This window comes from Colius striatus, chromosome 4 (genome assembly GCF_028858725.1).
Source record: "Colius striatus isolate bColStr4 chromosome 4, bColStr4.1.hap1, whole genome shotgun sequence".
Lineage (NCBI taxonomy): Eukaryota > Metazoa > Chordata > Aves > Coliiformes > Coliidae > Colius > Colius striatus.
In genome coordinates, this window is record NC_084762.1 from 84126955 (window position 1) to 84151460 (window position 24506).

At 41.8% G+C, this 24506-nt stretch overlaps 1 protein-coding gene across 1 annotated transcript in view; it reads right to left on the reverse strand.

The window, feature by feature from the left end:
* SNTB1 (syntrophin beta 1) overlaps positions 1-24506 on the reverse strand; it is a 118797-nt gene that overhangs the window by 31982 nt on the left and 62309 nt on the right. Inside the window, exon 3 of the mRNA XM_061995942.1 lies at positions 9158-9365. Coding sequence (XP_061851926.1) covers positions 9158-9365 — 208 coding nt within the window. The remainder of the gene's footprint in view (positions 1-9157; positions 9366-24506) is intronic.

The window sequence follows — 24506 nt, forward strand, 5'->3', positions numbered from 1 at the left end:
ACTCTTGCCACAGTCAGGCCCCAAACTCACTACTTCAAAACATGCTATTTTTCATATGGTATCATCCTGTTCTTTCCTCCTCAGTAACCAAGAGTGTTGAAAATGCTACTGATACAACAATTAGGCTGTACAAGAAAGACTTCCCTGGAGTCTCCAGAGGTGCTGTGTTGCAATATAATTGTCTAATGGCACATTTTTTTAAGGGCTGTCATAGTATTATGGGTATAATTTTATTTTTACAGGATATGATAATAAGGTAAAAGGCTGGTGTTAATAGCCTTAGGAAACTATTATATAAACAGAGGTTGAGGATTAAAATTGGACTGGATTTGTAGAGTCTGTATTGAGTAAATGTCTTGCCACACTCAAAATTATAACACATAAACTTTTCCCTCTCCACTATTTTTTTTTAAACTCCTGTTTTTCTGAAGGCCAGTCCCTCTTTCCAACAGAGAACACAGTTTCTTCTCAAAGTATTTTTAGAAAATCTGTCTATTTTTCTCTGTTAACAGTTGTTTGGCAAAACAAGGCATATATTGCTTTTGCTTGTACCAGCAGCAATACCCTGTTCTTCCACAACACCTCTCAAACATTAACCAGCTCATCTGCCCTAAAAGGCACTTGTGGGTAGAAACAACCCACCTCTGACTGCAAGCTGAGATGGCAAGCAGAATGGGACAACACTATGCAAAAGGACGGGGAAAACCCCAAAAGCTTTCCTCTAAATTAGAGCACTTTTACTAGGAATGGCTCTACTTTTCCCAGGAGTTTTCTCTGTGGAGATCAACTGAGGGTAAAGGCCGCAAGGTAAAGGCAGAAGGGGTTCTTTATGGCCTCTTCTGCTGCTTTCTAATCTATTTAATCATGTCATTAATCAAAAAGCTGAAATGGGGTTATTGTTGGGCTAGAAAAAGCCCCCAATGACTGTGGTGAGAGGAACTCACACTGGTCAGAGCCTGAAGGTCAATGTGCCCCTGATGGGCCCCTCCGTTCCCCTGAAGGTGATTTTTAACTTTAGGAGACAAAACCAGCAAATGAGTACAAGGTAGCTTTGAACAGAGATAAGGCAGCTTGATGGGAACTTAGTATCTGAAAAACCTGGAATTCTCTAAGATAGACAATCCCTTTCCTTTCAAACTGCTTACATGCAGCCAGTAAGCAGAAAAATGCAGACAAATGAGCAAACAGACACAGTACAAGGGTGTAGCTCTTGCAAAACACTGTCTTTCTCTGCACCTATCTTGTTGCAGTGATGTGTAATCAGGGTGGGTCAGTCCCAGGAATGTAAGAATAAATCTGTTTGTCCTGTACAACCGAAATGGGATCTAGGGGCAGGAGGGGAAGCTAGGTGTCCACAGCACTGCTTGGGTCAGTGTGGCTGATGGAGGAGATGCTTAGGGCCATCCTACTGCTCAGTCTGCATTTGCCTTGGCCATTGTTTCAGGGAGTTTTGCCACAAAGCATTGCCTTATTACCAGCTTCCACATCCCAGATAATACACACGTTGCTCCACAGTGTCTCTACACTAACCAATGTGCTAGTCTGCTTTCTCCCACACTTCACACACAGCTGGGCAAGCACAGGTGCTCCCCTTTCCTACCTCACCACTGCTGACACCCTACTTGGACCAATAGAAGGAGGCAGAAACATAACAGGGCAGAAGACTAGTGCTTAAAATAATTGGGGAAAGCGTCTTCTGCTTCCTACTGATGGCAGGGCTGGATATGGGTTCAAGAGAAGTCTCTGCCTCCTTATGCAACATGTGTTTTATTAAGGAGAGGCTCTTGTTGCATTTAAACCACATTTGAAAACCAAGGTACACCTCTCCTCCATTCCTTCACTATCTTTCTTGCAGTATTTACTGCCAGAGGCTGAGAGATTAAAGGAGGCCTTTCACCTGCTTCTGAAGTAAAGGGATCAAAGCCTTCCTTCACATCGTACCTGTATCTTTCCTGCTTTTTTTCCCAACTGAACCTGACTCTGAATATGTTCAAATAAGAGCTTTCAAATCTGTGAAGCCCCAAAAGGTGAACTGACACAGTACGTGAGGGACAGTAGGTGGACCCTTAAGGACAGATACAGCTGCAGCTGTCAAGACAAAAGAAGGTCCAACATCCTGAAAATTTATCAAGATCCAGGACAAAAATCCCTCAGTTTTGGTAGATCCAAAACTGAGGAAGTGCCTCATCCAGTAAAATCAAGCCCAGCCAAGCAGCAGAAGAAAAGAGTTAAGCCAGCTATGCCATGGCAACCATGTGGTGCAAGGTGGTCAGTGCTCAGGACCAGGTCAGGACATGCTCCCAAAACCACTGCGCTGGAGGAACTGAAACAAACAGCTCCTACATCCCAGGGAGTCAGTGAAACTCCCCCGTTTCCTTTCAGCATCCTCTCCTCCTTCCAAGCTACAGTCTGTCATTTCCCCTCTCAAACTCTGCTCTGCTTTTGCTGGTGGGATATCTGCAGAGGTCCCTCTCACAGCTGGCCACGGGCCACTGCCTGGAGCCCACCTGTGGCCTGGATCCCTCCCTGTCCATGCAGGCACAGATGCCAAAGCAGGAATCGTACATCTGGGCTCACAATTCCTCCTGAGGCAGGATGGGAGAAGTTAAATAAAACTCCGTGGTGCGAAGACATTAAAAGAGAACATGTTTCTTGGGTTCATAGGAACAGTGATAGCAAGATGCTGTCAGTTGTTAGGATGGATAGACAAAAACTGAGGCAGAGGGAGAGCAGACAGGATGTGATTACCTCTGCTGGGATTTGTCCAGAACTAATGCAACGCTTGTGGGAAGGCCGAGGGGACAGGCAGGGCCCCAGTTTACAGCTCAATTTCTGCAAGAATAATTTAACACCTGAAGACTATAGCAGGCACAACAGGCTCACTCACTATTTAACTGTTCTTTGTAATTATCTGTTAGAAGGGTTTTGCTTCACTGCAATAACCAAACTGTACTGCATAAATACAGACTTTTGAGCTCAGGTCCTTCATGCATTTACCATCATATTCCTATAATTTTTCATGATTTATTTACACTTATTCTTCTTTCCAACCCTCTTGCACTCAGCATCTCTGCCTGACTTAGATTTATCATTAGTTCATCTCTTGTTGGCATGGGAAAAAATAGCACATGTGTTACAGATAAAGACTGGGAAAACCTTTAAAACAGCATAGTGAATAAACTGGCTGGTTTTGGCCCAAGTTTTCATTAATATATCAATTTACTAAAGGCACCTAAAGCAAGAAGAGAACAACGTTACTGCTGATAAAAGTGGCCTGTGGAGGAACCTCGCTGAAGCGGGGAGAGGAAATCAGTCTTCATGCTATTTCAGGTTTACGTCTTTCCTAAGAACAGGCTGATCGTTATCCCAGATAATGAAGACTGTTAATGTAATTAAGAGCTCTGCTGTGGTGTTTTACAAAGCAAACAAATAGGTTCCAGAATTAATAAGCTGCAAGGTTAAGTGACACAGGGCAAAAGCAGGGCTCTTCATTTGGATATAAGTGCTACACAGCAAGTAATTAGCTGGAATTTAAAAGTACAAGTTCTAATTTAGGAGACACAGAAGATTTTCCTGTTTGAGGTATGTGCAACCTCCAAAAGGTCAGATCAATTTTAAGATCATGACCAGCTGTGTATTGTCAATATGAGAAATTGGTTCCTCCTCTAACCACTCAAAACAAGAGGCCAGGACCAAATTGCCTTGCTTTTCTTCCTGGGCATTATAGATGGCTAGTACTTCCAAACATGCCTAGATAATTAGTAAAGAAAACAGAGACTGAAAGAAAAGTAAAACAAAAAAACCCCTGTAGAGACTAGAAATTGCAAAGTAGACCACACTACAGGAATGCAATTACCTTGCAAAGAAACTAGGCATTTGAGTAATAGTTTTCTGAGCAAACACCCATGTTTCTAGTAGGTGATTTATCTGGTTAAACCATACACTGATTTGCACTGGGGGTTAAGACACACTACAACCCAAAACTCGCTGCAGTTTCAGCCTAAGCACACACAGGTACTTTCCACAGCCAGAAGAAAGATCTGGCCATTAGTACAACATGAATTTCACTCCTGAGCATGCCACTGGTTCAGTCTGCGCAGCCTGACGAGGCAGCTAGAAGCATTATACACTGACTAACTAGGCAGCCCTGTTTCCCAATCCCTTTCCCCTTGCCACAGGCTTTTCTACTTCTCTTGCACTGGGGTTTATTTGTTGTAAAAACTGCAGAAAGCTAATCCTCCTGTACCAAAGGTAATGAGTTTTCTACCAGCGTAACTATCTGATCTGGCTCAGAGTCAGACAAACATTGCCACCACCATGATGGAAGAGCTAGGGGAGCTAAGGGGAATGGCAACAGCCCCAACCACCGGCATAGCCATGCCAGGGTTTTTTAAATGCTGCCTAGCAGCTACTGTGCTTCAGGGAAAAGTGGCAAAGATCAGATATTCATAATGTTAAATAAAGGAAAAACGTTTTCACTGTGTGATGGGCTGGTGATTTTCTCATACAATGACATTCTAAGCCTGCTTTTACAATTTGGAAATGATATAAAATTTTTAAACTGAAGCTTCTCTCTCATTCTTTAAAATCTCATGTGATCAGAATAAGAAGGTGGTGTCTCTGTTGCTGTCTACCTGTTTTGCTAACCAGTGAACGTACCTCCAAAGGAAATGGTAAAACAGAAACAATTTTATTATCTACTGACAAATAAAAACAACCTCAAATAACATCCTCATGTCATTTGCCTAAATCTTATTTGGACAGCTTGCATGGCTCACAATCTTGCTGTTATCGTTACCTTCTCTGAATTAGAGCAATAGCAGGAAGATATAATACTGCAATATATGTATCTTGATACTGAAGAAGATGACTCTGCTGTGACATGCCTTGTGCTGCAAGCTCAAACACAATGATATGGTTATCTAAAGTTTGAGGAGACTGAACAGCCTGTAATATATTAACACACTTTTCATTTCAGAGATAGTGTCAGGAGCTGAAAAACAACTCCAATTTACTGTGCTGCTTTAGCTATTTCCCCCTGAGTATCAGGTGTTCTCTGCCTTCTGATCCCCGCTCCTGATTCGTGAGTGCAGCAGCACACTTGCCCTGGGTATGCAGAGCAACATGAACAGGAACCAAGCACTGGGGGTAAAGATCTAGGGAAAAAAGCCCAGAGAGCCACTTTTTCTGCTGCTGCAAATATTAACATTATAAAAGACAACTTTCAGCAACTTCTGTTTTTAAGTTTCTCAAAGGAGGTTTGAGATCATTTTAAGAAGTCCACTGCCTGTAAGACATTTGACATCCAGAAAGGAGAACAGTCTCTGGCTGCAGAAGTGCTTTTTCTTTCCAAGCCTACATTTAACGTGTCACTGGCATAGTAAGGACAGGGAGAGACGCAGAGCTTGGGTTTTTATTTAGGTTTTTGTCTTTTAAGTGACCTGGTGAGAAGACTGGCGCCTGGCTACAGCTTCAGCTTCCCCCAAAACCAGTGCTTTTGCCAGTGTGGCTGACTGCTGAATTGGCAAAAGCCACCTTTGCAAAACTGCTTTTGCTAGGACACCTTTTTCTGTTTGCACTAAAGAGGCAGAGAGGTTGATAAAGCTTTTGCCAATGGTACCTTGGTCTATCGCAACAGACATTACGGAGTGATAAATTACCATTTTGACAGTGTTTTAGCTCTCCAAAGCAAGAGCCAAATTTGTTCTTCATGAAGGAACTCAACAGTAGGTGAATAACTGTAAGAAGGAAACCAGTGATGCCTGTTTCAGCTCCTCTATAAACCACAGGATGTGCAGAGCTCTAAAAAAGTGGGGAAGAGAGGTGGAAAAGACATTTCTACAAGGACTGAATGGATTCCTGGAAAGAAAAGGGACAATTAACACGCATATGGAAAATCTCCTCAGTTAGGATGACATTATTAACTTTTTTTTCCCCCTTTGGTCACTAAAAATACTTTACAGGGAACACTGAAAAAAGGAAAGACCTGGAAACATTAAAACCCACATGTAGCTATTCCCTCCTGCTTAGCACGCTTGTTAACCCCACAGGTCTTGCTGTTAAAGTCAAATAGAAGAAAGAAAAGGTGATGGGGAGTGCACAAACTTCATTACAAACTAGTACTTTACATTTCTGTTAGTTACAAAAAGTTTAAGGACCCTGGGGACTAATATAACTCCCTAATTCTTGGCCAGCTTCGAAACCTTTGCATAAGGTGAAGGTCAGGACATGGTTAGTGCCTTAATAAAAGTAGGAATATGGCGGCTCTAACGATTGCTTCTGGCTGTTTTTTCTCTTTACCTATAATAATGCCACAGTGATTGTTTGCTTTCTTAAAGTGCTATAGAGCTCTCGTCTTTACCTGCTAATGGACTGCCCACCTTGGGGCACAGCCAAAGACCTGATCTGATGGTGGAGCTGCAAGGTGGAGGTTTCATATTGATGACCACAAATTTAGGGCTATCTTCACAGGAAAGTTCAGTGAAGGTGGAAGAATCCTGTTAGCATGCAATTGTATATAGTATCTTAGATAACCTACTATTTATTTTAATGTTACCCACCTCAGGGAGGCTCTGCTAATGAATCTATTTTTGTAGTACCATAAAGGTTGAAGTTTAGAGCTAAGTTTAGAACAGAGACATATAAAAAAATGTCAAACCAGGAAATAGCTTAATGAAAGCAGAGAGTAATCACAGCAAATTACAGTGAAATTTCTATGAGATTACATTTAGCATTCTCCAAAGAAGCAGAGGAATTCATCTCACTTAGCATTGTTCCACGTTACTGAGAATTCACTGTGAGGATATGCTAGGTAAGTAGCATAATGCAATGCCATAAAAGCTGTCTTAAAACTTACAGTCTAAGATGCTTTTTGAAACAGAATTCTGATTTCCTCCCACTGCAGCCCATGGAAAAATAGCAAGATATGCCTCAAAATATCACACAAAAAACCAAAATCCCAGAATGGTAGTATCAGGAGGAATACAAGGCACAAGTTTTATTTTGTGGCTGCTACCAACAAGGTCCCTTTCTACATGCAAACATATAGAAACTAACCAGAAGTGCATGTGGTTGGAAAGTTTGCCCCAGGAGAAGAAAGCTGGTATTCCAGGTCTGCATCCAAAAGTCATAGCAGAATTTGATCTCTCCACACTGCCAAACCCAGGTTTTGCACGAGGAACATCTAGGAAATCCCCTGTAGTCAGCACCTCATTTAGCTCTCTTTAATGCCTCCTCTGAAACAGTATATATACAGTTTGCATATAAAGGTACAGTATATCTACCTCCTTCTCCCACGCTTCAGGTTACCTCTTTCACTCAGGCTTTACAGCCCACAGTCTACTAACAAAATACAAGTAATTTCACATTGCTTTTTACATATGTAGTGATTTTCTCTACTTTTCAACAGGTATCCCTCATGAGAAGAAGTTGGGAACTTTTGACTTCACTCTGTTACCATTCCACAGCTCTGGATAGTTAATTCAGTGAAAAAACATGTTGACTATTGAGTAGCAATGTCACTGCAAATCTCTCAAGGCTAATTCTTGATGACAGTCATTGTAAATACACTGGAACACGCACATGGAGCCGCAGCCTGGCCCTACAAGTTCAGCAGGACCTTGAACCAGTCCATAATCAGTAACATGGAATAAGATCTCAATCCATAAAGAAAAAAAGAAGAGGAGAAAGAAGCGTGTGAATGGGATATTGTGCATAAACTGTAAGGACAGCAAATTCATCACCCAGAAGTGTGACATGTGTCTGCTTAAAATGACCCATGAATATTCTACATATAAAGTCTATGTGATCTCCTACACAGCAGTTACCCATCCAGAGGAGAGTATTTTGCAACAGAGAAAGCCTCTAATATTAATCTTTTCATAAGTTTATAGAAATAGATTCAAAAGGGAAAACAAGATTAAAAACCCCACAGCTGTACAGTTTAATACTGTTAAAATTTACTTACCAACAGTTTGATACTTTAACTCCAAATTATTTCCCCACATTTTTACATTTCCTACAGCACTAAGGCACAGAATTGTGCTGCCCTCCTCACTCTGCCAGCCTGAAGGGAGGGCCAGGAAAACACACAAAATCTGGCAGAGAGGTACGAGTGATGTGAAGTGACCCACGTTTTGCTAAAAATTAAGGGTGTGCTCTCTTAAAGCATGCAAAATAGAAATATGGCTCCTGTGCCTGTGGCTCCCATGTTTAATCTACAAAAGCCCAGACAGAGCTAAAACTTTAGAGTATTTTTAATCAGTGGGATTACAGTCAGCTTTCCTGTGCTAGATGCACAGGTTGAAAGGGCAGGGTGTACACAGTGGCTGTTTTTCCATGCGCCCCAGCTGGAGAGGCAGAGATATTCTCAATTACCACCCAGGCAATATCTGGATGGGAGGTATTTCTAGGCACAGTCCTAATGCTGTTACTTTAGCAAATCCACACTTAGCATTTGGTACAGTGCCTATAACAAATTCTGAGACTACTGATTTAAAACCAGATCATCTCATAGTGATACCATCCCTGTGCATTTATGGGTCCACAGGTTAATAGATCCCAAGCTACTTTCAAACTGAACACCAGCTCTCCCCTGTGGCATAAAATATTTTGAGACTCAAACTGCGCAAGACAGTGTGTAACAGTTGGAATTGCTCAAATGCAGGGTTACAATTAAAGAACAAACTCCTAGGTGCAGCAGGAACATCATCTCATGCTCCAGATCACGCCCAGCTTCTGTGGCCAGCAACAGTGGAGAGGTGGACCATTGCCAAAGTAACTGGCTACTTCCCAAACTTGGAGTAGGAAGGTGGCATCTCATACACCTCAGGGGAGCTCGAGTCTGGTGGCAGATTTTGTGACCCGTGTCCCATGCCTGAACTTGACTGTGAGACTTTTCATCTCCCAGGAAAATCTTGGCTAATTGGCACCTAGGAGTGAAGACTCAGGAGATCTTCTAGGTTTTTGCTTTGTTTGTTTGGTTTTTTTAAAAAGCATAAAAACTGGAACATTAAGAAAAGAAAAGTCTTCATAGAAAGCTAAATCAAAACACAAACCCTCCTTTAGCCTCTCCATGTCCAGACAAGGCTGAATTAAGGAAGAAAGACCAAGCGAGAAAGAGAGAGCTTAGAAAAGAAAAGAAGAATGTTTTCATTACCTTTTCTGCAAGCCAGCCTAGATGCCTAATCTCTCGACTTCCAGCAATCCCTGTTTTACCCAGCTGGTCTCTGACCTCTGCAATCACTCTGGGGATGAGCTCATTGACACTGGAGTGGATGGCATTGAACCAGGCCTGGGCTGTAGCTGAATCCTTACTCCTGAGCACCACGGTGTGCTTGGCATCAGGTGAATGAACTTCAATAAGTCTAGAAAAATGGGGAGGGGGAGAAACATTATGTTCACTCAGGTACTATTAGGTGGCTAAATTTATTATGTTGCTTAGTGTTAGGAATGGGTTACTTAGAAAGATACTAATATTAAGATCTAACATAAAAAAAACTTACCTGTGCAATACCTGAACAGGGTAGGATCATCTTAACTGGAGACAAGTCTACACTAGCCTTATGGTAAAGTGCCTGAAAAGTGGATTTGCCAGTGCTGATGCAAACCCATATCTAGCATGTCAATAGGAGCTTCAGCTATTAAGGCAAGAGAAACACTTAGATACTGACACAGTAATCACCCAGGACTGCAGGGAGGTGACTGTGCAGAAGCCAGGCAGAAGCTGCTGCCTTCTTTAGCTGGATATCATGGCACACCCAGAGTATCTCAGAGTTTTTATTTTACACATATAGAGCTAAATGAGAACTATTCTCATCCCAAATGGAGGAGTTTTCTTAAGATTGCACTGTGGTTTCAGTGACACCATTAAGCATCAACCAGAAGACCACCAGAATTGTCCTTCTCCAAGAGTTACCAACATCCTCAATGCTCTATTTAGATCCTACTGACAGCAGGAGCAAGAAAGTGCTAACTGCAATTGTGTGATTGCTGCTGGCAGGCATATTTTACAGTTTTCCAAACTTCTGTGGAGAGAGGTATTTTTTTTCCCAAAAAAGAATGCTTAATAGACCATCCTATGGGCTTCCACTCCACCACTGTGGTTTGAAAAACACAAACTAACACAGTTTTCAGGAAAATGAATCCTGTCCATCGTGATTATGGGACCTGTGCCAACACTTCTGCTAACAACAAACACAACGATAAAAAAATGCTTTGAGAGGCAACTGCAGCTATTTCAGCTCTGTTCTCAGTGAAGTTAATAGTTATTAGTCGAGCTCTGTGTGCTCTTTATAGCTTGGAACATTTGCTAAATAATCCCCAAAGTAATGGTCTGGTTTATCTTTATGTAGCAATTATAAAACCAAGCCCTGGTCACTGCCCATCACTCAACTCCATATCACAATTGTGCTTTTTCATTATACATGTACAGCGACTGTCTCTGAATGTAACCCACACAAATTCGACCAGGGAGCTGAGCCTAAGCACGTAATCCTGTTCTGTGTATTGCTCCCTGATCTCTGGGACACACAACGACTCCTTTCTGTAACAGAAAAGTAATTAGTTCCGTGGAATTTATTCAAGTTCAGGTTCAAAACAGTACTGTAATGCAAACATTTGTTATGCAACTACAAAATCCTGCAATTTGGAGCTTAATTAACAATTAAGAGGTTTTAATTAATTGGTTAAACTGAAGCAGAATCCAGAACAGTGGGCAACTTGATCTGTGCAGTGCTCTGGGTCTCGGAGAGTGAGGACTGCTGGCCTCATGTTTGTCCATTTTGGGAAGGGGAGGTCCCCATGTAGACACTGCTCTAAAGATAGAAAAGGTCATGATTTTCCAAACTCAGCTGCTGAACAGTTCAGGGTCCTAAATCACTGTTTGGATAGCTTAAAAAGCAAGCTGATTTTCAGAAAGCTCTGAGCCCACAATAACGCATGTTTTCCTCAGTAAGGCTGCTGCAGCTCAGCACCATCTGAAAATAAAGGGTCTTATTTAACCACTCCAGAATGCACCAAGGACTCAACTTCAGGTATCAAATGAAAAATTCCTTGTTGGATGCATGTCTGGTGAATAAGAAAACTGTAGATAGGCACGTTCACATTCCTCTTTTTTCTGAACTGCAAGAAAAAGTCATCTCCCTGACTTAATTATGGTTTAGCCATTTGTGTCTGATGAGCATTACGATCTTGCACAGCTACCACATACATCAGGAACACTGCTCTCCCACTGCTGTATGAACTTACGTTTGAACAACTTCTTGTAGGCAGCCATCATTGGAAGAAATTATTTAGACTTGGATCTTCAATTAGATTGTGGTAATCAGTGAAATGTTGCTTAGTACTTCCAGAGCACTTTTTGTCTGGAGATACCATAGCATTTTATAATGAGGTCAGTGACAGCATCCCCATTTCACCACTGAAAAAGTGGAAAGGTGCATAACCCAGACAAGGCCGGGGACAAGGCAGAAGTGGCACGCAGGATTTTCTGCATTCTACTTCCCATTTTAATACTGCTTTTAAAGACAAAAATTATTTGAACTGCACAGCAGTGTTGTGCTGTTCTTGAGAAACGTTAATGCACCATGTGGAGTGTGTGAAACAATGATCTTTACAAAGTCTGTAGCTTCTGTAAGGGAATCTCCACCTCCAAAGTCGATGTGTATCGTGTGGTAAATAAAACACTGAACCAGGACTATAAAGTCTTAAAAGAATGTGTTGCTTTTTCTGTTGCAAAGGAACAGCAGCAGACTTCTTCATTTTTATTTTTTTTTAAGTTAATATGAAAATAATAAAATAATGAACATTTAGACAGCTCTTAATTCTGTTAAAGGGGTTCTGAACTATGTATATTTTAATATATACACTTTCTATTGTGGTATCAATGTTCAGATTTTAGTATACACGTGCACACACACATACTGAGCCACACTTGCAAAAATACTCTTAAAATATCATCCCTCAGTGACTTCTAATGAGGCTATTTTGAGGGACTACTTGTCAGTCATCAAAGTTTGATGATGATGCACAAACAACTACAGAAAGCCTACCTTGTTCCCTGAGCTGACAGGAAGATTGGACAATATGTGCTACTTTTCTCAAAAGTGATTTCAAAATGGGAATAAATGCTGCTTTGACAGCCTTGAAACTGAATCCTTTTATCCCCGGCACTGGTCTAGCCTAAGTAACACAGCTTCAAGCATCATTTCTGCACAAGCTGCTAGGTGGGGCACCTTTTTATTCATACCTTAAGGACCTAAGTCTAAGTCTTCAACTGCTTGAACTCTGCTACTGGCTACTGCTTTAAGATCTGTGCACTAAACTATCCTTAGGAAAGAGAGGCTTGCAGATTTCCACTAAAGATCCAGGAATTCTGTCTCCGCAGTCAGATGGCGATACTAAAAGAAACTTAAAAGTTTTGGAGAAACCCATGGGCTCCAACCACTGAAAGCACTGCAACCCTATAAACTCTTCCCTTTTCTGCCTTTCAGCCTCTGCGGCTTTGATTCACCAGTCCATTTGGATGATGTTTTTTGTATAACAGTAGACTGATGGCATTTCCATATTTTTTGAAAAGAAAAAAAAATACCTGTGACCTTAGTAAACTCCAACACTAAAGCACTTAAATGTTTCCAGCAGTCCAGCCATTGAAGCTTTGATTTGTTCCTTGGCTACACTGACCACCGCTAACTGACTTCTGTTTATCTGTAGTTCAGTGATAAAGTTCCCTTAATTCCCCACTGAATTGAAATATTTAGGGCAACGCCACAGCTGTGTTTATTCTCACACTCCACCACAGTTATGTAAATACTGCATATGGAGCTGTTTCTGATAAAGCCCATACCAACCCAAAGGAATTATATGTTAGCTCTAGATGGCTGCCAAGATGCGCGGCATCTCTCCAGCTTGGAAATGCATATGAATGATATCACATTTTCTCAGAGATCATTTGGCAAACCTTATAATAAAAGAGTAATTTTCTCTCTCCTTCTCAAAGAGTCTCACCGAGCTAAGGAGTATTTCCAGCATCCCTTTCTCCACCCACAGAACACAGGGGTGACACAAAAACCTGGCGTCTCAAAATGCCGTAACTTTGCATGTAAGAGGCCAAAACTCACTCCCTAGCCTCATCATCCAGAGTTTTTACTTTACAGAGGATCAGAAGAAGTCGAAAGCAAATGTTTGACAGACTATACTCATTCCACATTTGATAGGGTTTCTTTCTGTAGAAGTGTTCATTATCTACAAAATACATATTATCAAATCTCTTGAAAGCACCAGCATTAGCTCAGGACCAAATCAGGCATTGATTTACACATTATGCCTCTCATCCCAGGTCAGATTATCCATTCAGTGACTGATTAAAGTGTGGAGTAAATCCCTTGAAGTTAAAGTTAATGATAAGCTGGAGCCAGAGTTATTCAAGTCCATCACACTACTTTGGTTTTGTACCCACATAGCCAGGAACTGAACACACTGCCACAGACTCTGCAAACTTAAAAAGAGATCAAGGGCAAAACTGCTCACTCCATCTTCTCCATCATTGTCTGTACATCAAGCCACAGTAAATAGTTTAGTTGACTTCTAATGTACAAACACAGAGGCTTTTGCAGCACGAGCAGGGATTTAGTGGAACACAATCAGAGACTGCATTTAAATAGTTGTAGGCTTTGTTATAAATAAGTGAAAAACCCTGTTAAAGTTCTTCTTCAATTCTACATGCAGCATCAGGAGATGAACCAGGAATAAAATACATTAAAAGCAGCAATGGAAACTTTGGGTTTCGTCTGCTAGGAAAATATTCCATAGAGAGACTGTTAGGCTTGCAATGAATTGCACAGCATACACTAAAGAAGCATCTTTATTTGATGTGCCTAGATGGAGGTGAAAGCAATTTTACCAAGCAAATGCTGTTTGGTAATCAAGTGGAATTTTTCTCTGTGAGTCTCTCGGTCCCCTCGCTGTCACAAAGGTACGCGCTGTATGAACAGCTACTTCGTGACTTTCAACTTACAGTGGTAAAACTGATGTAGATACTTGTTACTTGAGAGCTGGACTAGACTGATGTCCAAACAGAGGGTGTATATATAACTAATGTGCTGTCACAGTTGATTTCACTTCTATTTGCCACCAGCTGGGATATCATGAGAGTTGTGCCACATCAATTAAGGAAAGGATTTGGTTCTGTAAAGGAGTTCCACACATTGCTGTATGCTGACACTGACTGATCTGCAGAGCACATCACACACTGCCTTCTCTACTCAGAACAACTACAAAAATCATTTAATAGCTTTTAAATGTCTACAGATGTTAAGGAGCAGAGCTCTTTCTCCATGCTGCCCAAAAAACTTTTTTTTTTTTTCTTTCTTGAATTTTTCTTTTATGTTCTGGTTGTAATAGTGATGAATATTGGCAATAGAGGAATACACAATTCAGCCATCTTCACAGTGGATTCAGCACCAAATAATGGCAAAAGTGCTGTTTCAAGGAGCAGTGGAGTCAGTCACTTGGGAAAAAAAACAAACGTATTTCAGGTGCATGGTGGGAATTTAATTTTACATTTAAAAGATGCTTCCTGAAACTTTAAGACCAGAAGACGTGATTGATGTGGTCAATACATTGACCATAGCTCCCTGAAGCAACTCTTTCATAGAAAGAAGGAAAGTGTAATAATGTTGGGAAAAAACCTCTTGTTTCGGCCACAAAAGCTGCACCTCTATCAAAGCTACAACCAACTTGAAAGCACATTCTGTAGCAAAGTAAAACTTCTGCAGTTGAGCTGCATCTGGGCTAATCAAAGAACACCTGACTATAGCTGGAATAGTGATAAATAACCCCTTCAGACTGAGAGATGGGAGAGTCTTATGCTGCTGCACAAATAAGAGATCATGGTCTTGGAGAAGAATTAGATGTCTTCTGGAAAGTAACACCAGTGTTGTAGTAGGACACAGGGGAAAGAAGTGGAGATGATCCATGAACATGGATGAAAATTAATAGGGAAATGGGACAAATGAGCAGGTCTGTTCATAGATCAGCTCTGTCTTCCAGATGAATTGTTACAGGAGAAAGTCTCACTGGAAGAGACAAACAACAGGTCCACTTCCATCTAGCAGGATGTGTCTCACTGTCTCATTATTTTATACATCTACTTTTTTACTTCCATGATCAAGAAATCCCATGATTCACTGCTTAGTTGCTAAGTGATGCAAAACAGAAGCCAGACTGTTCAAAAACCATGAGAACAAAAACATGAAAACCACTACCTGGGAGCCAGCCTACCAGAGAGACTTGTGGCCTCCTGGCTACAGCTAGCATGGGGCACCTCCTGGCACTTTCACTACTGGCAGTAAACTCATCTTCCTATTGAACATACTCAAGAGACCCATGGAAAAGCTGTATGCAAGTCATGAGAAGAAGTAACAACTTCAGCATAACTCTCCCCAATTCCTACTACAAGAAAACAGGAATTTCCCTCAGCAGAAACACACATGGAAACTAGAAGTGACCAGAGGTTAATAAAATAGCAGTGTCTGCACATGCAACTTAGACATTAAAACCCAGCATCAACATCTACCAACACTGAGCCGGGGCACCTACGATGGCAGCTCACCAGCCAAGGCTCACACTGTGGCTGTAATCTGCAATTTGCTGCCATAGAAGCGACTACAGAAGGTGAAGGAGGGAGCAGATGCAAATATACCAGCTGAAAACCCTGCTCGTTGATTAACAGCAGGTCAGGCCAGATCAGAGCTGTAAGTCTGAAATCCAATTTGCAGACCTGCTGATAAGCAAGGGAAAGCCCAGTATTGAGTACAGGAAAGCATTGGGAAAAGGGTCTTGAGGTTGTGGCTGGCTCCAAGCCATAACACAAAGACTACAGGGACGAGAAGCATGGCAGGAAACTGAAACTTTTGCATATCAACTTTGTTTGCCAGATCTCAAGGGTGTTAAAATTGCTTTCTAACATTATTTAGGAAACTTGGCTGTCAGCACTTACTTACGTACCTTCACATACAGACACCCATTAAAAAATGATCAACTGTTTGTTGTCCTTTGGCCTGCCCTGCAGCACTCACACTGCTCTTCCTTTCTACAACACTTTTCTTGGAGCACTTGTATTTCTACATCTCTTCAGTGCTTTGATTGTTCTCTTTTTTTGCAAAATTGTTAATGCAGTAAAGTCTGTTGCAATTTTCACTCCCTTGGTTCATTGCACTGCTTTGCCTTGTTGGTTGGTGTATATCACCTTAATTCCTTCTCCCTTCCCTTCCCTCCATGCAAGAAACTCTCAAGACAGTTTCTTCTTCTTGTTCCCTCTTCCTTGATTAATTTCCAGTTCCTTTGCTGTTATTTCCGTTCCTCAGCTCAATCCTCTATAGTTGAAGCTACTTGGAAAAAACAAAATGCTTTTGACTTTTTCAAAACTCTCCTAATAGAAGGAGTGGCTGAAAACAACACCAAAATACTATACAAAAGCCCATCAACATACCTTCTTTTTCTCCATTAACTCATTATTTAAATATTTTCACAGAAATGGCAGACTTGGGTTAAAACCTTGTTAAGTTACAATCCAGCTGAAAGCGTTCCGCCAGCCTCTTTTACCGACACCTCCACACCACGCACATCCTTCCTTACCACCCACTCACTGTGACATATTTTATTCCTGTCAGGTCACATTCCATCTGGTTCACACATAGGGGACACACACACACACAAAGTTTATTTACACTCACGTGCCTGCATGCATACATAGACCTTTTTTTTAACACATGCAGGTGTACATGCCCATTCCTATTTGATTTGTGCTGGAGATGGGAAGGACACCAGGAGCTCACCCGTCCAGCCCAGAATGATGGGGAGGAAGGAAAGACCCATTTCATTATATAAAGGGAAAAGGTGTATCTTCTTTTTCAGGTGAGACATGAGTGATCCCAGATTCACCAGCACCTGACACAGGTCATTGTCAGTCACAACATGCCATAACTATCTAGTTCCACACTGGTACTTCAAACACCCCACAGGAAAACTCAGGGGTTTTCACCATGTTCCCAGATCCTGGAACATTCCTCCAGCAATTCATTTCTCAAACTGTTGCCTGGAGACAGCTATTTTAAGATGATTTCACAAAACAAAAATTAAACCTGAAGTAAATAAAAGTACATGTACATCCAAAGTTCAACCTAGTTTGTTGGTACGCTTGTGTAAATGAATAGTCTCGAGGCTGCTCTGCAGAAAATGGCATTTGGGTTCTTTGGTTGTTTTTTTTTATTCCAAAAAGTGTAGCTGGTGATTTAACTCAAAAGAGACCAAAATTCTCCTTTCTACAGGAGGGACAGTCCTACAGAGGTGTCTGATCTCAGTGGCCTTCCAACAAGGCTGCGAACAAACTGAGGCTAGATGTCAGTTCACGTCAGTTCAGAGCAAAGTGGATGACTTGTTTGGTTGGTGGAGAGTTTCACAAACGATGGAAAATAACTACTCCTAATAATGAATAAAAAAATAAAAAATCCACCCTTTCTACCTAGAGGTTTCAGTTCTTACAGGGTTGGAAAATTGCCCCTTAGCAAGATAGATGGCTGCAGCTTCCAAAATGCACCAGCAATTACAGAGGTGTCCAAAAAGCAGATGACATAGATGACAGAGGACTATCAGCCCAGTTAATGATTTCCCCCAAAATTCTGTTGTAACAGAAGAAATGCAATCCTATAGATCTCTCACCTGACAACTATAGCCATGAATGCATTGACCTACTCAGGAGGGCTCTATGGGCATGCAACTCTTAGAGAGGACATGTTAATATACAAAGGTGAAAGATGAAGCCTTCCCCGTCACCCAGCCATTCATCCATCCCACTACTTCTTTCCCCCACACACCAACGACTTCCCTTTCCTACCCTCAGGGTATTGATGGGGATGATGCAAATGCCTTTTTAGTTATTTAATCTAACTTCTCTCAGCTTCAAAAGAGAAAACAGAAGATAAATCTCAAGTGCTGCCTACATGTTCATCCCTTCCAGTAAAGAACTGATTTGGGGGGCAAATTAACAGTTTCACTGCTATAAACAAACAAGAACATGAAAAGAAACATCCACTTTCACACAAAAGGAGGATTTGGATGCATAACAGTAAAATAATGGCGAGCTAAGGTTAAAAACACATGTTCCCCTTGATCTTAATTCATAATCCTTTATGGGCAAGGATGTAAAAGGCTTCACAGTGGTAGATCAACCTTCTATAACAGACCATGCACATCACAACAGCATAGCACAACAAGGTGGTTTAGGATGAGGTGGAAATCAACCAGTTTCCCCCTGATTATCATCATTTTTGTTCTTTTCTGGATTTGAATTACATCTTTTCAAGTTGCTTTAATGTTGGATTGTTGATTTCTTCCCTAGTTTAACAATAATCTAAACAGATTAATAAACACAGCCCACCAAGGAAAAAACAAAACAAAACAAAAACAGTAACAAGAATTCTTGATCTACATGAGGACTTTGACTCTAGCAGGCTCAATGACTTCTTCAAAGGACTTATTGATATTCAAACAGTAAAACATGTCAGTACCAATAATGATAATTAAGTGCTATATGCCTTTCATCCAAGGATCTCAAGTTGTAGCTCAGAACAACACTGCAAATTAAGTACTGTCTCCATTTCACAGAGATTTTGGCTACAGCCAGAGAGCAGCTCAATAACAGCAGAAGGAACATGACACAAATTCCATGGGGAGGTGTGGAGGGGGATTTTTTTTTATATTGGTAATGTGCCCATTATAGCATCTTTACCTTTGCTCTGTCTCCCATGCATACAAAAGTACTTTTTCATTCTTTTGTCTACCTACACATATGGTAACAGAAAAACAAGATCCAAGTTTCCTAAACCAAAGGCCAGAACTGCTAAATCTGTACTGTCCACCAGGAAGGGAAGAGTTTTGCCTGCCCAGGAAAACCCACAGAACCTCTGGTGTCCACCCAGCACTGACACACATCCACCATGCTACAGTAGTACCAGCATAGGGATTGAAATGGTCCATCACCTCCTTAGTCCTGGGTCTAGGGCTCAGCCTTTGCCCAGCCCATCAATCTATCTGTGCTTCTACTGGTAGCCAGAAGTGTCAACTGTCTACTAGCGTTGTTAGCCCAATGTTATCAAACTGCCTCTTAAGATGCGAGAGGCAAAAAGCCAAGGAAGATGAGGCTTATGTTCTACAAGAGCAGTTGTAACTTAGTACCACAATCACTCTCCGTGGCTGTGCCTTGCCCTCTGTGAGCCCTACACTGGGCACATGATTCAGAGGATCTACTCCCTCATCTGCAGCGAAAAAGCCCAAGCTGCAAAGCTGTACACCTAAAACATGCTGCTCTTAGAGCAGAATCTGGCCTTTGCTTTCTAGACCAGTGGCTGCTCAGGCCTGGCAGCATCGAAGCATGGTCCCATTTACCAAGCAGGAAACAGGCAGGGTGGAGGCACAAGCCAGCCTACGCTTTCAACAGTAAGAGTCCAGACTCTCCTCCACTGCCTAATAAGTGTCTCCCAACCTCATCAAGCTTGAAGAGGTGCAGGAGCTAAATGTCTTTCAGAATAGAATAGAATACGGTACAATACAATACAATACAATAGTTCAGTTGGAAGAGTCCTACAATGAACCTCTAGTCCAACTATCTAGTCACTCAGGGCAGATCAAAGGTTAAAAACACATTATGAAGTGCATTGCCCAAATGCCTCTTAAAACAAAGACAGTCTTGGGGCATCAACCACCTCTCTAGGAAGCCTATTCCAGTGTGTGACCACCCTCTAGGTACAGAAATGCTTCCTAATGTCCAGTCTGAACGTCACAGAATCTTAAGGGTGGAAATGGACCCTGAAAGATCATCCAGTCCAACTTCCCTGCCAGAGCAGGACCACCTAGAGCAGGTCACACACGAACTCATCCAGGTGGGTTTTGAATGTCCTCAGACAAGGAGACTCAATAACCCATCTGGGCAACCTGTTCCAGTTCTCCCTCACCCTCATTCTGGTGCTCCCTCACCCTCACAGGGAAGAAATTCTTCCTTGTGTTTCTTTGGAACCTCTTAAGTTCCAGCTTATACCCATTGCCCCTTGTCCTATCACTAGATATGACTAATAAGAGCCTGACTCCATCCTCCTGCCACTCACCCTTTACATATTTGTAAACATTAATGAGGTCACTCCTCAGTCTCCTCCAAGCTGAAGAGCCCCAGCTCCCTCAGCCTTTCATCATAAGGATGATGCTCCACTCCATCATCTTTGTGGCCCTGCGCTGAACTCTCTCCAGCAGCTCCCTGTCCTTCTGGAACTGAGGGGCCACATGTCAAATCCTTTTAAAGAAAAGCAGTTGTGCTTGGGACCTGCAGTACAAGTGGAATACTGGCAGGTCCCAGACTACATGGAGTCACTTTGTGTATTTTAACTGAAAAAGCATGGAGTTTCTACTAGTAATCCAGACATCACTTTTATAAATATCCAACCAGCCTCACAGCTGAAAAAGTATCAGAAGAACATTCAGGAAGTCAATTTTGGAAGTGCTATCCTGTACTACAGTCACAGATTCCTGACATCTACTTAAAGATCTTTGTCATTTTATTTCACCTTCATACTTTTGTGATAGCTTCTTATGTTTGTTATCAGCATTCATGGCTCAAGATTTCTGGCCCAAGAACTAGTTTTTACAATGTCATATTAAAACTGGCTGAAACTCAGCTTTTATTTTGAAGGTGTTTCAACTTTTGTTTTATGTCTTTCTGTAACAAAAGCAAATGCATCAAAATTCACCAGAACTTGGTTTATATTTAAGATTTCACAATACCATTTCTAAATCACACAGGGCTATTCTATGGTTGCATAAATTACATCTTTATACATCAATTACAATTAAAAATGTTAAATCTCACTGACCCTGTTACTTTGCATTACCAATATCTCATTAAAAAATGTGGGGGAAAAAAAAGTAAATTATTTGTGCAAAAGGAACCAGTTTGAGGAGCCACAGCTTTGCCATTAATCTGGCAAATACTTCTTTCAGCAAACCAGTACTTTCCAATGAAAAAAATTCAAAAATGAATCAAACTACTGAAGCAGCTTAAGTTTATAACTGCCTTTGGAGTGAAGGTGTCTCAGTCTGTCTTGCAGCACCTTGTTGTCCCAGGAAGCTCAGATAATTCTCAGATGCAGCTCAGTGCACATAGCACAGAATAAAGGGATACTAACCAGTTCCTCTGCTGGTACCAGCTCAATTTTACCTTCTGATCATAATTCTCAGTCCAATCCCAAAATGGACATTTCAGGGAAGTTCCTTATCTTTTTCTCCACATGTCCTGGGTGCAAAAGCTACAAACTGCACCCATACTCGCTGCAAGTATGGAGCTGGCACCCAGCACCATACTTCTGGGAATATGTCTTGGCTCACTTTTCTCAGCTTCAAAATCAAAGCAAAACCTTTCCCATCAGAGGGCCAAATCCTGCCAGCAAGTAACTTGAATCTTAAGACTGAATCCCTGCTGAAGTTTCCTGTGAGGATCACACTGCTCTGGAAGACATGATTTGTGCATGCTAAATGCTGGCAGGATCAGGTCTACACCTCCTGGGTTTGACTGAATGAAGTGCAAGCAGGGTTTTAGGGTGATTTCAAAAGCAAATGAGAAAACCTTTTCAGTCTGTGCAGCATGGCCTCATTCCTCCAGGGAATGGTGTGTCTTCCATGCTGCACACAGAAGCACCTTTGTATTATGTCCCAAGACATTAAAAGCACCTACTGAACAGATTTCCCCTCAGAGACCTACTTCCTTTCTTTTTTTTTCTCCTAATCTGTAGTATCACCACCAGAAATTGATGAAGAGTTTTTTATACTGCAGTAAGATTTACTGCTTATCAGTATTACTAGCTGTGATCATTCCCACATGTCCCTTCACTGGGAGGTGATGTTCCTCCTTGAGGAGGCCTGACATTGACCTTTAATGCTTCCACCAGAAGGACATGTATCAGTAAAAATGCAGTAAAATATCAGTAAAAATAATAGATTTCAGTAGTAATTACTTTAATCTAGTTTCTTCCAGCCTAAAATTTAGCAGTAGCCCCCGTGTCTAGAGGAGAATGACATAGATGCCACTAAGATGTTCTGCATCTTTTATCCTGTTGCCATGTTTGTACTACTAAAAAAAAAAAAATCCTAAACACTAAGTTTGACATTGGTTTGTATTAAGGATCTCATCCCTTGGTATCTTACAGCTTTCCTCATCAGGTAACAAGTGAGACCATTCCCTATCTCTTTTAGAGCAAACCCATAGGCAGGTGAGGTGGAGACAACATCTGAGAACTGCTGGCTCTAAAAAGCATCAAACCACTTGTGCTCTGAAATAACAGGCTGACCAAACCATCTGAGAGTAGACAGAGATACAGGAATCTCTTAACTGAGGCCAGTCTTCAAGGGAAAGTAGAAATTCTATGCAGGGCTACTAGCTCCAGTGAGAAAACTACATGTTTTAAGTTCCTCTGTGCCTGTTCAACCCATATTTCACCCTAGCTTTCTAAAAACTGGAGACGATTCAGTGCCAACGAGCAGGTTATTCCTTCTGGGTCCTTTAACATAGTTATCTTCTCATTCTGAACATCAAACCAACTCAACCTGATCCTACAACCCCGCTGTGACGTGATCTCCAGCCTGCACTGGAGAAACATCTGCACTGGAAAATGCAGGCTTTCTATGTCCATGCTTGGTCCTAGATGAAAATTAGCTCAGCTGCAGTCCAAAGGAGCCCTTTTATGGCCAGCATATGCTCTGGCAGCCTGCCAACAATGTTCCTCTAAAGCCATCCAGCAAAGTGACAGCATCAGTTATAAGATCTATGTGTGTCAGGTCACTGGGTTATGAAATAGAACTGTCATAAGCATGTAAGGACAAGGTTTGGGCTCTGCTGTGAAAGAAGATCAAATTATTTTGTAGAATCAGATTCCTATCATGGGATACATTCCAGTGGGAAAGGATCACTGCATTGTAATAGCATTTCCACTGGCAAATATCAGTTCCAGTACTCAGAATTGTTAAAAAAAAAACGAAAAAGGGAAAGAATGGGATGCCACTATGATGGTGATGGTGAGGTACGGTGTGCTTTAGTGGAAAAATCCAGCTTAGACTGTACACTGCACTGTGTTGGACTACAGTAAAAATTAGAAGTCACTCTTTCCACAGGAAATGACAGCAACACAAAATGAAAACCATGATAATAAGCAATATGACTCTCCCACGCGTTACTTCCTAGTAACACCTAAGAACATACACATTTGTAGCACACTTTGAAAAAGTCATCTCCATTGCAGAAGTACCATAGAATCACAGAATGGTAGTTTTGCAAGGGACCTTTAGAGATCATCTAGTCCAATCCCCCTGCTAAAGCAGGTCCACCTAGATCAGGTCACACTGGAACACATCCAGGTGGGTTTTGAAAACCTCCCAGAAGGAGACTCCACACCCTCCCTGGGCAGCCTGTGCCAGGGCTCCCTCACCTGAAAAGTGAAATAGTTCTTCCTTATGTTTAAATGAAACTTTTTGTGTTCCAGCTTCATCCCATTACCCCTTGTCCTGTCACTGGATACAATAGAAAAAAAGGGATGCCCCAACCTCCTGACACCCACCCTTTAGATATTCGTAAATATTAATAAGATCCCCCTCAGTCTCCTCCAGACTAAACAGCCCCAGTTCCTGCAGCCTTTCCTCATAAGGAAGATGTTCCAGTCCCCTGTGGTGGCCCTGCACTGGACTCTCTCCAGAAGCTCCCTGTCCTTCTTGAGCTGAGGAGCCCAGAACTGGACACAGGACTCCAGATGAGGCCTCACCAGGGCAGAGGAGAGGGGGAGCAGAACCTCTCTGGACCTGCTGGCCACACTCTTCTTGATGCATCCCAGGATGCCATTGGCCTTCTTGGCCACGAGGGCACATTGCTGGCTCATGCTTAGTTTATTATCAACCAGGTGTCTCTCTGCAGAGCTGCTCTCCAGCAGGTCAGTCCCCAGCCGGTACTGGTGCATGGGGTTGTTCCTCCCCAGATGTAGGACTCTGCACTTTCCCTTGTTGAATCTCATGAGGTTTCTCTCTGCCCAACTCTCAAGCCTTTTAAGATCCCGCTGAATGGCAGCACAGCCTTCTGGTGAATAATGTGTGTGTATCCCTCTGAATCAGTCCTCATGGCCTTCAAAACTGAGGACCAGGATAGTGACAGAAGCTGAGAACTACATTACAGTCCAAAAAAAAAAAGGGGAGGGGAAAAATGCTAAAATGATGAAGGCAACATGTGTAAAGCATCATTACATTGTGCTGATTCAAACAATGTCATCTGCACGGGTATTTAAAAATACATGCCCTGGTAGATAGACTGACTATCAGGCTATCCAGCTGTCAAACCTCAACATCCTAAACTATATAGATATATATGGAAGAAAAGTGTCCAGTATTAATAATCATCTTTAAACAAGACTGCTAGGGCAATTCCT